The sequence below is a fragment of the Ambystoma mexicanum genome, chromosome 1q (genome assembly GCF_040938575.1).
Source record: "Ambystoma mexicanum isolate Mex_15411 chromosome 1q, UKY_AmexF1_1, whole genome shotgun sequence".
NCBI classification, from domain to species: domain Eukaryota; kingdom Metazoa; phylum Chordata; class Amphibia; order Caudata; family Ambystomatidae; genus Ambystoma; species Ambystoma mexicanum.
This window is the reverse complement of record NC_090922.1, coordinates 1,041,090,676-1,041,105,876: the sequence shown is the minus strand read 5'-3', so window position 1 is coordinate 1,041,105,876 and position 15,201 is coordinate 1,041,090,676. Positions and strand designations below refer to the sequence as shown.

At 45.0% G+C, this 15,201-nt stretch overlaps 1 protein-coding gene across 1 annotated transcript in view; it reads right to left on the bottom strand.

Moving 5' to 3' along the window:
• The window catches only part of LOC138560069 (calcium-activated chloride channel regulator 1-like), a 620,781-nt gene that overhangs the window by 91,709 nt on the left and 513,871 nt on the right, over positions 1–15,201 (bottom strand). The window contains exon 10 of the mRNA XM_069642744.1: positions 7,465–7,686. Coding sequence (XP_069498845.1) covers positions 7,465–7,686 — 222 coding nt within the window. The remainder of the gene's footprint in view (positions 1–7,464; positions 7,687–15,201) is intronic.

Below are 15,201 nucleotides of genomic sequence, written 5' to 3'. Positions count from 1 at the left end.
GTGCCTGTTGGGCCTAGAGACCCAAGCTACTCCTCACTGATGAGCCCCAACAAGGGCGAAACATGTTTGGGGATGCTTGTGGTCTCCTGCAGAAGGGATGTGACCTAGCAGTTTGGGCTGGACTGCCCCTTTTGGGGTGGGGCCATGCCTGATTTGCATATGGTCTTTCCCCTTCTGTAATGGCTTGGCAGGCGAAGAACGATGGTCTGGAGGGTTGCCCCGAGCAATGCCAGTGGTTAAGATTCAGTCTAAACCTTCCAGCCATCACCCCTTTGTTTTTGCTTTGTCACCCCGAGTGGGACGGGTATGCCCAGACGTGGGTCCCGTGCCTGTTGGGCCTCGAGACCCAAGCTACTCCTCACTGATGAGCCCCAAAAAGGGCGAAACATGTTTGGGGATGCTTGTGGTCTCGTGCAGAAGGGATGTGACCTAGCAGTTCGGGCTGGACTGCCCCTTTTGGGGTGGGGCCATGCCTGATTTGCATATGGTCTTTCCCCTTCTGTAATGGCTTGGCAGGTGAAGAACGATGGTTTGGAGGGTTGCCCCGAGCAATGCCAGTGGTTAAGATTCAGTCTAAACCTTCCAGCCATCACCCCTTTGTTTTTGCTTTGTCACCCCGAATGGGACGGGTATGCCCAGACGTGGGTCCCGTGCCTGTTGGGCCTAGAGACCCAAGCTACTCCTCACTGATGAGCCCCAACTAGGGCAAAACATGTTTGGGGATGCTTGTGGTCTCGTGCAGAAGGGATGTGACCTAGCAGTTCGGGCTGGACTGCCCCTTTTGTGGTGGGGCCATGCCTGATTTGCATATGGTCTTTCCCCTTCTGTAATGGCTTGGCAGGCGAAGAACGATGGTCTGGAGGGTTGCCCCGAGCAATGCCAGTGGTTAAGATTCAGTCTAAACCTTCCAGCCATCACCCCTTTGTTTTTGCTTTGTGACCCCGAGTGGGACGGGTATTCCCAGACGTGGGTCCCGTGCCTGTTGGGCCTAGAGACCCAAGCTACTCCTCACTGATGAGCCCCAACAAGGGCGAAACATGTTTGGGGATGCTTGTGGTCTCCTGCAGAAGGGATGTGACCTAGCAGTTTGGGCTGGACTGCCCCTTTTGGGGTGGGGCCATGCCTGATTTGCATATGGTCTTTCCCCTTCTGTAATGGCTTGGCAGGCGAAGAACGATGGTCTGGAGGGTTGCCCCGAGCAATGCCAGTGGTTAAGATTCAGTCTAAACCTTCCAGCCATCACCCCTTTGTTTTTGCTTTGTCACCCCGAGTGGGACGGGTATGCCCAGACGTGGGTCCCGTGCCTGTTGGGCCTAGAGACCCAAGCTACTCCTCACTGATGAGCCCCAACAAGGGCGAAACATGTTTGGGGATGCTTGTGGTCTCGTGCAGAAGGGATGTGACCTAGCAGTTCGGGCTGGACTGCCCCTTTTGGGGTGGGGCCATGCCTGATTTGCATATGGTCTTTCCCCTTCTGTAATGGCTTGGCAGGTGAAGAACGATGGTTTGGAGGGTTGCCCCGAGCAATGCCAGTGGTTAAGATTCAGTCTAAACCTTCCAGCCATCACCCCTTTGTTTTTGCTTTGTCACCCCGAATGGGACGGGTATGCCCAGACGTGGGTCCCGTGCCTGTTGGGCCTAGAGACCCAAGCTACTCCTCACTGATGAGCCCCAACTAGGGCAAAACATGTTTGGGGATGCTTGTGGTCTCGTGCAGAAGGGATGTGACCTAACAGTTCGGGCTGGACTGCCCCTTTTGTGGTGGGGCCATGCCTGATTTGCATATGGTCTTTCCTCTTCTGTAATGGCTTGGCAGGCGAAGAACGATGGTCTGGAGGGTTGCCCCGAGCAATGCCAGTGGTTAAGATTCAGTCTAAACCTTCCAGCCATCACCCCTTTGTTTTTGCTTTGTCACCCCGAGTGGGACGGGTATGCCCAGACGTGGGTCCCGTGCCTGTTGGGCCTAGAGACCCAAGCTACTCCTCACTGATGAGCCCCAACAAGGGCGAAACATGTTTGGGGATGCTTGTGGTCTCGTGCAGAAGGGATGTGACCTAGCAGTTCCGGCTGGACTGCCGCTTTTGGGGTGGGGCCATGCCTGATTTGCATATGGTCTTTCCCCTTCTGTAATGTCTTGGCAGGCGAAGAACGATGGTCTGGAGGGTTGCCCCGAGCAATGCCAGTGGTTAAGATTCAGTCTAAACCTTCCAGCCAACACCCCTTTGTTTTTGCTTTGTCACCCCGAGTGGGACGGGTATGCCCAGACGTGGGTCCCGTGCCTGTTGGGCCTAGAGACCCAAGCTACTCCTCACTGATGAGCCCCAACAAGGGCGAAACATGTTTGGGGATGCTTGTGGTCTCCTGCAGAAGGGATGTGACCTAGCAGTTCGGGCTGGACTGCCCCTTTTGGGGTGGGGCCATGCCTGATTTGCATATGGTCTTTCCCCTTCTGTAATGGCTTGGCAGGCGAAGAACGATGGTCTGGAGGGTTGTCCCGAGCAATGCCAGTGGTTAAGATTCAGTCTAAACCTTCCAGCCATCACCCCTTTGTTTTTGCTTTGTCACCCCGAGTGGGACGGGTATGCCCAGACGTGGGTCCCGTGCCTGTTGGGCCTAGAGACCCAAGCTACTCCTCACTGATGAGCCCCAACAAGGGCGAAACATGTTTGGGGATGCTTGTGGTCTCGTGCAGAAGGGATGTGACCTAGCAGTTCGGGCTGGACTGCCCCTTTTGGGGTGGGGCCATGCCTGATTTGCATATGGTCTTTCCCCTTCTGTAATGGCTTGGCAGGCGAAGAACGATGGTCTGGAGGGTTGCCCCGAGCAATGCCAGTGGTTAAGATTCAGTCTAAACCTTCCAGCCATCACCCCTTTGTTTTTGTTTTAGTTTCGGGTGCTAACCAGACCCCACCATAAGGGAACGCAGTTGCCTACAAAATGTAGCACTGGGCCAGACTGGAATATTTTGCAACAAATAATGTAGGAATCACCATCATTTTTTCAATGGCTAGCCTACCATAGATAGATATATTGAAAGCTTGGTCCATCTCTCAATTTTTCATTGGAGAGTTTTTAGGTAGGCATAATGCTTATCCCTGCTGATTGTGATGCCAAGATATTTCACTGATGTCTTCTCCAACCTATAGGGGCCTTTTTCCTGGGGTCTAGGGCTCTTGTTGGTTAGAGGAAAAAGAATCGACTCAAACCAATGTAATCCTAAACACAAAAAAAAAATGCAAAGTTGAGTATTTCTTGCATTAGCGGTAGCAGAGTAATGTCTGGGTCTATAATATAAAGTATAATGTTGTCAGCATATAGGGTAACAAGTTCTCCCCCCCCCATCGCTAGAACCCGTCCCCGTTGTAAGAGCCAAAGCTGAAAAGTCACAGGATCAACTGCCATAGCAAAAAAAAGGGGGGCGACAAGGGGCACCCTGCCTGGTCCCATGACCTAATGGAAATGGATTGGAGCGTTTAACTAGTAGGCCAATCCTTGCAAGTGAAATGGGCCTGTATGAGGCACAATCTGTTGGATCTTTTCCAGGTTTTAAAACTAGCGTCATTACTGCTTTTTACATTGTGGGAGGGAGAAAGCTGTGCGTAACGATTCCTGCCATACCTGTAGTAAGTGGGGAGCTACCCTAGAACCAAACATTTTTGAAAAACTCAGCGGTTATATCATCTGAGCCCGAAACCTTAGAGGAAGGAAATGCCTGTATAGCCTTCATAACATCATTGGCCGCGATTAGGGCATTATGGAGTTCCAACAAGTCTCTGCCTAACTTGCGCATTGGTATAATTTTGACATAGGTTTGGAAATCGTTAGGAGCTGGAGTGTCCCAATTTGCATATAATTTCTCATTGCAAACGTGAAAGGTGTTAACTCTGGTATCTGGCTCAGATACCAATATCCCCTCTTAGTTTAATACACCGGGCGTATTAATACAGACATGTTCAGAATGCAACATTTGAGCAAGGTTCCAACCCAGTCTCCACTCCTCTCCATATTTGTGAGCCTGTCTCGGGTAGAGATTAATTTAATTTCCCTGCCTGCCACAGAACGAAATTGATCCGACTTTAATAAATGACTGTAACTCTTCAATATTCAATTGGTTCAAATCGAGTTTAAGTTGTCTGACCTTCTCCTCTAGCTCCAACAAGCTCCTACAAAGGGCTTGAAGGACTATGTTTTCCATCCCAATACAACAATCACAGAGTTAAACCTTGAATGTGTCTCAGACGATAGACATAGAGGAAATCAAACCAATGTTGGTTTTCGAAAAACATGGTGATAACCTCCTCAATTTCACTTTAAAACACAATGTCCACAAGCACATGAGATTTAAAGCACAGTCCCACAATTGCCCCATCATCTAGACTTAATTTCCACACAGTTGGCCAATGGTCCAAGAAAGTTCTATGGAGGAGAGTACAGTCTCTAGTCCTATGTAAAAGTTGTGGTCCTGTCAGAATATAGTCAATTCGAGATTTAATTTCATGAACGGAAGAGAAGTATGAGTATTCTCTATCCGTCGGACGAAGCATCCTCCACAAATCGATGAGCTCCAAGTCTACCATACCCCGACCAATTTCCTGTGCATATGAAGAGAGGGCTCTGGGTATATTACTGGATCGGTCTAGGGAACTGTTCAAGATTTTATTGAAGTCCCCAGCCCATATGATTTGAGTGTGTAAATACGGGACACATTTATTGATCAAGTGTTTAGAAAATGCTGGGTCATCAACGTTGGGGGCATATGTGTTGATGATTGTTGTTGTGGGCTAAAGTGCCAGTGACAATAATATAATGGCCTTTCGGGGCATTCCACATGTCCTAGCACCTTAAATCTAAGAGATCTGTGGAATAGGATATGAATGCCCTGTAAGCAATATGAGAAGAAACTGTAAAATCTGGAGGGACTCCAAGGCCTAACTAAGACTTATTTGATAATACCAGACAGGTGGGTTTCCTGAAGAAGGATCATTTTCGCATCAAGCCTTTCACAATAAGCTTTTATGGGTTTTTGAGGCCCCTGAACTTCCAGCTCAATATTGTGCAGACATCTAGGAGTGAAGCGTTATGGCCTTTAATAAAAGTAATGGATGCAAGTAAAAGACAACATGCGCAAAATAATCCTATACCGTGATTATATCAATTTGAAGCTTTAAAATAAAGCCCAAAAACATCTCAATGTCCTCACCAACCCACACTGCCAAACCGCAACCCACAGTGAAAAACCCCACCCACTTCTGGTAACAAACCCAAACTTTAAACTGTGGGAAACCACCCAGGGGACTGTCACTGCTCTTATTGACCGCACCCTGAGAGGTGGAGAGTGGGCTCTAAACATATATAATATCAACCATAAATGAGCTAAGGTGTTACATTTTTAAACAGGCCTAAGAGAACAATTTCTTTCTGAATGCAGAACATTGTCAATCACAACAGCGAAGTATTCTCGCAGCATACTCTTTTAGCACGTTCCAAGCAACATGTAACACTGGTTACTCCGCTAACCAGGAAAGAATGTGCCTCAGCCTGTTCACTGAAAATGTTGGTCTTATTACCATGGATGATGTCAGCTTAGAAGGGTACAACATTGCATATTGTAAGCCTGCAATTCATGTAATTTAGTCTTCACAGACACAAATGATAGGTAAGCTTTCTGGACCAATGAACTAAAATCAGGATAAAAAGAGATCCTAGATTCTTGATAGTGTAGGTCACCCAATTCACAGGAACATCACAGGATAACATCCAGATCCTTGTAGTTTAGCAGCCTGACTATCACTGGGTGGGGATTTTGCTCCAGATTAGGAATCCAACCAGCTATATGATTAGCTGAGAGTGGGGGATCAGATAGAACTTTCTTGATGAACTCCATGAACAGTTCCATATTATTTGCTTGAACAGACTCAGGGACACCAATCATCCTTACATTATTCCTTCTAGATCTCACCTCCAAGTCATAATTGTTATCACAGATTACCTTCACCTCTTGCTGTAGTGAATTTAAGATCTCACTTACTTCACAGCTGGTATCCTCCACCACCACCACTCTGTGGTCCACTTTGGATATATGCCCACTCTCCGTCTCGATCCACTGCTGCATTCTATTGAATTTAAAGACCAGATTATCTAATTTGTTTTTAACTGATTCAAACCCTGTTTTCCTTCGTGCTAAGATAATGGATACCACAGATTGGTCTCTCAGTTGGCCAGTTTCTGAGAATAAGGACTCCGGGTTCATCCACACTGTCACAGTGGCCACAGCCATTGTGGGAGTGGAAATTCTCAGCCCAGAGGCAGCCTGGAGGTCTTTATTAGAGAAAGGCAGCCCAGATTGCTGCTTCTTACCCATGGCTATGTGAAAAGCATTTCTCTGGTGGGGACAGATGCAGTGCCCATGGCCAATTCCAGGCTATGGCATTCCAGGCTACGGCGCAAGGGTAAAAACAGCCACCAGACAGCAGAGCAGAAGTTTACTGTAACATTAGATAGATAGCATAGCGTAATGTCACTGCTAGGGATGAAGAAAGTGTAGACAGGTCATAGGAGAACAGTAAACCATGTCGCACAACCAGTCCTACAGATAGAAGTAACGGGTCCTGAGCCCCAAGGATTCTGGGGAGGGGGGATCCATGACAGTCAGCGCACATTGAAACATCAGGTTCGGCAGGGAGGCAACATCTCCAGGTGTGCTGGCTACCCCAACAGCAGGAACGCCAGGTTAGGGCATAGAGTGCTGAAATCAGGATAAAACCCAGAGCAGAGGCCGTTCCTGCTGGCACCACTCAGGCCATCACCAGCCCCTTCAGTATAAAGTGCGGGCTCAACTCCTCATGTCGGCAGCGGGATTCCAATGCTTCCGGGAGCCAGGGACCTACAGACACAGGGAAGCCGACACCCGCAAATCCAGGTCTGGCACAGAAACAGGTTGGAATGATGACTGGGCCTCTGGTGCTCACCCACTACCCCGGATGCTAACATTTCTGCTCAGAGCTCCAAATCCAGATCAATGTGATCCTGAGGGTTTCACCAAACCGATAGTACTTACGTTATGGACTCATGCTGCATAGCCCCCCTCTCCCTTCATCTCGTGTGGAGCTAAAGCTCAGGGAACTATTTTGGACGTGAGCTCACGAGCGTCCACAGTCCGGTATACTTTATGCACATTAGGACTTACTAGAATCTCACAAGCTCGGACTCCTGTCTGAGGTAAGCACATTTAGCCCATAATAGAACCACCCTGTTGATACTCATTATCCCATAAACAACATTTTACTACATCCCGTTCGAAAGCCGGATTTCATAACTATTAAGAGAGTGCCCCCAAGGCAACATGATGGCAGGCTGAGATGTTATCAAAGGTAGGAAATGCAACATAATCTTTAACTAAGATTGACCACTTTAGACAATTGTGTTTCTCTTTTTCTCGTGTATATAGTTAGTATTGATACCCACCTGAGCAGTGCCTGTGATGCTGAGACGAGCTGTTTTGGATGTGGTGTCCAGTGCAAATTCTTTGTTAGAGTATTTATGTCCCCTAGGATCAACCACTTCTATGGCTGGAGTGCTGACCTCCCACGTGACCACGAAAAATGTATCATTTCCGACAGTGCTGTCAATGTCCACAGTTTCAGCCAAACATTGTTGACTGATTACATTTAACCCGTTACTTTCAAGCTGTTAAACAAAGGAAAGAAGACATTGGATTACGACCACATCTATTTTCAAGCAGCTAGACCACATTTATGTTACAACACAAACACACCACGCACACATACACAAAGACACACAGGTACACACACACACACTTAGAAACAATACTGCAATACTACAAAGGTAATGGGCTATGTGACATCTTGAATCAGACCCTTTAATTTCAAAATTGATGATGTTTAAAAGAAGGATCTAAAATGTATATTCAAAACAAGGGTGCATCGCACTTACCCCTTACTTATGCGCATACTAACCTTTACCACCATGGGTCACTGTGCCTTTTGCTACTTATGTGACTGGTGTTGTGTACTATTTGTTCCCATGTAACCAGTGCCTTTGGAGGCCTGATCATCTTGTGTTATGCAACCACAATGAATAACACTGATGCACACTGTGGTCACCCATGGCCATTGTTTATTGGCACTAGGTAGCCTGCTGCTCATAATGAGTTTGATCAGATTCCCCGCTTTGGATATGATGGCTCTAAGGGGCCAAGAAAAGGGCAGAAGGTATTCACAATTCCAAACAGAAATAGCAGACATATTACGATTGGTCTGGAAGCTCACATACTACTTAATGATTTCAAACACACAATCAGAGGGCTGTTCCATGCAGGTACCCAGTATGTTTCTAACAAAAACAGAGGGGTCTTAATGTTGTCTATTAAGTGTTGGAGAAGACATTTTAAATCATCCTGAAGCTAGTAATGGGGAACAACTCTTAGATATGTCATATGACTTACTGGTCATGGTGTTAGATGTGAACGTCACTCTGGGGTCTGCTATGAATAAATCAAGAGGCTACAATATGTGATGAATATGGACAATTAATCCCTTCTTCTCAAGGGATAGCTGCACCCTTTAAAGCTATGGAGGTGAGCATGCTAAGCAAGACCCTCCCTAGGGGTCAGGGAAAGTGGGACCTCACTGGGAGTGACTCACCTTGGGGACAAGAACTCCCATTTCTACAAGGAACTTCCTATGAAGAAGACGCTGTCCGCAAATATGGGTATGGAAAGAGACTGATGTTACTTCTGTTTTGCTTCCAGCAAAAACTGACATTGCTTTTACATCACTGGCTCAAGGTAACCCAATTTCCTTGAACTCAGCAGCTGAGGAAAAGCACCACGCCACCTGAAGTACGGCAGTGAGAATAAAGGGACGAGGAACCTTGAATGGAGAAGGAAGAATTCTACGCAAGCTTCTGATGTACAGACGTCCTGGAGGGGTGCTGCGCTAGACCGCAGAGCCAGCGGTAGCATGGAGACACGCAGATAGAAGTCAGAGATGGCAGAAGGCCAGCACTGACAAAGGCGAGACAGCCATTCAAGAGACAGGGACTGAAGGACGGTTGTTCCGGGTAGCGTGACCACGCTGCAGTTGTGGTTGGTCTGGGACTGGGAAAACTATGCTGAGGCCAGGAGAGAATGGAGGAATGACTCCTTTCATTGGAACGTGAGGGCCACAGAGACTGCTGAATCAGGCTTTGGCTTATATTTGTATGTTGTTTTCCACAGTGGTAGGGCAGATAGTTATTAGGTTTGGACTGAGGACTACTTTTGATTTTGACCCTTAGTGTAGTGTAGGTAGGGGAAATTCCTATTAGCAACAGGGATGGATGGGTGTTTAATAAACACCCTTGAAATGCCATCCTTGAATCTGACTCCTTCTTCTGATTCGCCACAACTGACAACCAAAGACATTGCGGTAGGCACCTCAATGTGTCAAAGGGCAGAATGCCTCATAACTGTAGGGATATTCTCACTTCTAGAAAATATCTAAGTTTTCTTCTTTAATAAGTGAGTGTTGTCTTGGACCACTTGTGTACTTCTCTGTCTCTCTCACTCCATGTCTCTCTCTCGCTCTTGCTCTCTTACTCTCGCTATGGGGATGACACCCATCAGCTAGGCATTGTCATCTGAATACATCCCATCTCCATGACTAAAGGTTTGTCTGTCCTATTAGCGCTAGTGCTACATAAGGGTGATTATTGAGGTTCCTTTGGTCAGTGCAGGCAAAGTGGCACCAGGTGGAGGCAGTGTTGCTCTTAAGACCCTAAGCTATGACCCCATCTAAGGCAGGGTAAGCCCAGAAAAGGCAATTTACCTGGGCTAGCATACATACTTGCTTGCCTTCTTCCTTATTGGAACAAAGTTAATGCCCGACCTGCATCACAAGGGGGCCCTGGAGATTCCCTCATTTCCATTTGGGACCTTTAGCTCTGAGGTAGTTTAATTGGTAAGAACATCTATTAGATTTGATGAAATGTATAGATGTCCAGAACTAACTATATATTCACAGAGCTTTTTTGCAATAGTCTGAAAAGATCAGATGTCCTTAAAAAAAAGTGAAAAGGCAAGCAGGCTCTGGGGATATAGAATCGAGATTCTGCAGGTGTCCAGTATAGATTAAAGATGCATTAGGTACAATTCATGTGAACAACAAAAACATCAATCTGCCTTGTCCCGCTCCACTCCAATAAAAGCAAACCTGGCGAGGACTTGATTGATGACTTCCTACCTAAAGTTCCGATGAATGAGGTGGACTGTAAAGCACTAGTAGCCTGATATATGCTGAAGAGATAATTGTGCAGATAAGCTATTGAACCTGCAAAAAGCACCTGACATTCAGTTTTCCGTCCGAACTGTACACTGAATAGTCAGGAGAACTTGTGTTTCTTCTGGACTCTATGTAATCTATATAATCTTATTTCATTTAAGGGGGACAAACTTCGTCCAATGGATATAGAATGTATAACCCTGCTAACCAAACGTGAACACTATTTCAATAAATGTGCCAATTATGAGCCTACGTATTAGCTGAGTGCAGATTTAAAAATCTTGACGTGTCATAATTTAGAGGCTGGTAAAACGTGTCTCAGTGATGGTGATAAGGCATTTGAGACATTCAACTGGTCATTCTTTCCAAGAGTAATATTAAAACATAATGTTCCATCTGATTTTGTTACCTTAATCATGGAACATTATTCTAATACCAAGGTGAAGGTAGTGGCACTACAGGGCTGCCCCCAATATCTCCAATCCTGTTTAAATTAGGCTAGGAGCCTCTGGTGGCTGCTATTTGCTCTGACCAAGATGTTGTAGGCATACTCCATGTCAACAGAAAGTGTAGGACCTTGATGGAATGATATAGAGGATCCAGGGGAGATAGCTCAGGGGCAACACACTCGTCTTGGAAGCAAAACGATACAGAGCAACACTGGTTTGAATCCCGGGTCTGCGCTTAGAAATCTCTCTGGTATGAAGCGCGTTATACGAAAACGATTATAATACAATTATAATTATAGCAACATCTCAGGATTCAAATTATATGTTAAAAATACTGTGGCCTCTCCTAACTGCAGAATAAAATGTATTTCAAATATTTGATAGATAGGGACTTTCATGGGCTGGTGATAATGTTAAATAGCTGGCTGTAAAACTGTCCACTTTATTAGGGAACTCAAAGTGGTTAACTCCCAGAAATTCAGGCAAGAATTCAAGGAAGCCCTCCACAGAATTGTATGCATAAACCTCAGTCTTTTGGGTACGATCAATATAATTAAATTGAGCATGTCAATTATGTTTTTTTATATTTTCCAATCTGTCTGTAAATATTCTGAAGAGAGAATTACCATTTGTTTATGTGATGCTTGTAGAAGTTGTATGCAAAAGTTGTATCCAAAATGGGTTTTGGATTTCCTGACCTAGACCACTATCTGAGAGTCTTTACCCTCTTCCACCTGAAGAACTGTGTCCAGAGGTCTCAGGCATGTACATTGTTTAGGTTAGGCGTCGTCTGGAACCTGCAGCTCCTCAGATATTGTAAGCTTCCACTTACATAATCTCTCACCATTGATTGAGCAGGCTAGGGCTAACGAGAGATGTAGTCCCAAACATGTGGAGGGCAAAATGTTGCAGACCCATGGTTTAGGTGGATATGAGACTGGTGAACACCAGTGTGAATGCAATGACACCTTCACAGTAACCCAGATCCTGACCATGGATAAGAAATGGACCCCCCCCTTTTTTAGCAAAGACCTCTCTGTTATCTCTGCATATTCCTGCATTACTCTTGGGAAAGACCTTCCGGATGATGCCATCACCACTACTAGGGGAATTTGATGGCAAGAGTATTACATAGAGACCATACAGTCTTTTTGAATGCATCCTCATAAACACAAATAAAAACACAGTCTCAGTGCTTAGACAAGTGTTTCCCCTGAGGAGGAGGATATTCTTGATACACTTGAAAAGGTTAACTAGACTGGGAAGATTAGGTGGGAAGGGAAGCGGTGTGAAGCTTAATGTTAATGCTAAGTGGGAATGACATTGCCCTCGATAAGCAATAATAGCTGAAATGTATGTCTACTAATATTTACATATTCTAAAGATATGTTACATACTCTGTGGTAAGAGTATCAATGTATCATTAAAAAAGGGAGATTCATGCTTACTTAACAACCAGTGCTAGAAATAACCCATGGCCCACATTTGGAACCTTCTTTACTCTGATAGCCCTATTGTGATACAGAACGTCTTATGCTGAAGTGGCATACTGGAATTGATTTCTAATTTTTCTCCGTTATTTAACTGTGCTTTCACTGTTACCTTTGATCCTTTCTATCCCTAGAAATTTCCAGGGGTGCAATCAATGATGTGCGCTTAAACCACGTACCATATTTTCTCCCAAGGAGAGTAACCTTGCCCATCTTGATGTACGAACTCCGTTCCGATTGGTTGCTGTAGAAGAAGTTCCGGGAACACATCATGGCTGTTTTACAGGATACATTTACCAGCGAGCCCTACTAAAAGTCAGTGGTGAAGTCCTGAAACCCACATTATTTCTATGGGCAGTTTGTGTGAGGCATGGATATGGCCATGTATGATTATGATTTGTCTGAAATTTGGAACTTCAAGTGAAAGCACAGGTCTAGACCAGAACAAGCCAGAGTGACGAGTATCTCTGAAGTTCTGAGTGAATCCATACCCTCATAGTGTGCCTAGTTAGAATCTCTCAAATGTAGAACGTAGTGACAACCACTGATTGGGTGCCTGCCAGGATGTGTGAATGCATGGAAGACTTTACTGTGATTTGGGATCATTACCTTCAACCCAATTTCCCAGATGCATAGTCTGCTCCAGATATTTGAAACCATATGATGCCTGGCCAGAAAACAGAGCGAGGAACCCTGGCATGGAACTCCCTTGAATTTCAAGATCCATTGGAGAAAAAGGCTACCAGACTGAAACAAGTTGCTGAAGGTTGCTGAAGTATCAGAGGTAGATGGATGGGTAAGGTGAGAAGAGGAGAGGAGGAGAAGCAGAGTGTTCGGTGATTAGCAAGATGTTCTTTAAAGAGGTGGGTCTATTGGTCCTTCCTGAAGGATTATGGCATTAAGGGCCTGATTCATGGAAGTGTTTTATAATGGTGCAATCCCATAGGAAAACGTTCCATGAATCAGGCCCTAAATATGTTGGATGTAGACATTACAAGATGAGGACGATTGTGTTCTTACACGACATGTTGAGGCCAGATGGCTGGTTGATTTGAATGGATCTCTAGGATGCTTGTCTAACCATTCCATTGCCAGAGAACACAGAGATTTTTATTGCCTTTTGTGGCAACAACGTATATACCACTTTTTTCCTTACACCTCAAGTAATCCTCAGCGCACTAGTGTTTTGCAGTATTATTGCAAAAGTGTAAGCTTCTTGCAAGACAAAGCTACCAGATTATGAATCTACTTCAGGGGCCTGCGACCTGCGCATGTTCAGATATTTTGGTCTACAACTACTGTGATCCCTCTCCATTGACTATTCTGGCTAGGCCGGATGGCAGTTGTAGTTGGAAATATATGGAGAGCCAATGGTTGCAGAGCACCGATCTACTTAGACAATGTTCTTGGTATGGCACAGGATCTGATCACTTGACAAATAAAACCTGAATAGAGTATTTTACCTCATCTGGGATCTGGATTTTCTGATAAACTGTGACAAGTAAGCAACACATCCTTCACAAATGATTCAATATCTGGGGTTTGTAATTATTTGTGTATCAGCTACACTTCAGATTCCCCTGCTTAGTCAGGCTCATAGGTCCTCTTGCTGCTTCCATTCACATTGTTTTTCCAGAAAGCTTACATTACATTGCCCTACAGAGATGATAAAAAATCTAACACCTACAAATGCAATTTTCGGTTCTAATTCAGGTCTTTACTTTGAGTCTTATGCCACCCATATCATGGGAGGGAGATGGTCACAAAAAGAGATCCTCTTGCAAATCAACTGTTCAGAGTTTCTTACATGATCATTTATAATTCCGTGCTTCACAAAAGACCAAGCCCAATGTAAAATCAGGTTACAGAAGGACAATCTCTTTGCAGTTTGGTAAACAATCAAACAAATGGGTATGAAAATGATATTCCAAGCAAAAGCCTTTTGGGATTTCTACCTGTATGTTCAGATATACAAAGGTGTAGCACGTTGGTGATCTATTCGCTGGGATGATCTTGTGGATTGGGATTGGTGCCTCCACTAATATTTCAGAAATAACCAGCACTGTGAGGTCCATTCCACCTATTTGTGTCCCATCTCAGTGCTAAAATTCCACAATGTTTTAATTGGTGGTTGGATCCAAGGTCCTTAGCTGTGGATGTGTTTGCTGTGTATCTCTTCACCCAATATTGGGGTTAAAGGATACTGTATACACTTCCCCCTTTCTCCTTGATCATGAGGGTGTTATTTGTTAAAGTCATAATTTTAGAAGGAGATAATATACTAATTTTGGCTGACTCAGGCATGTTATCCAGTAACCCTAGACGTATCCATCGATTGTCTGCTCATCCCGCCATCCTTCCCTGAGCTTCTAATGGGTCTGAGAGCTGAAAGTTATCCGTTACTCTTGGACAACAGTCTGGTCCTTATGGCTCGGCTAGTGTCAGGGATAGATGCCAGCCACACAATTGGTTTCATCCTTTATCACAAAATCGTAGCCCCCATCTATAGTCCTACATGTATGCCTGGAAAACCTTTGTTAGCGGGTGTGAGAAACAAAATCAATATCACGCTAAAACTTCTATAAGTATAGGTGAGTAATTTCCTGGTGGAGATTACAAGGTGCACTTCCTGCCACTGAGTTCATCTCTACTGATCAGCGTTTTTCACTCATTATGAATTAGTGCATGGACTGTCAGCAGGGGAACACCCTTTGGTTTGTATATCATTGAAAGGTATCACCATCTCCATTAACCAAATATTCCCATCTGGAGGATGTTAAATAGATATGGCCGAATAATGAGGATTTATTACTCAAATCCTTATCCTTTAAGTAGCTTACTCTGATGTGTTAGTGGTGATCGGGAGAGTGGCAATCGCTTGAGGTCTGAATGTATTAATGCCCTCAGATGTCTTTTTTCGCTTGCCTCTATGTACCAAGAAAGTCTCAGGTGCTACTGAATTTCTAGACTTTACTGAGAATC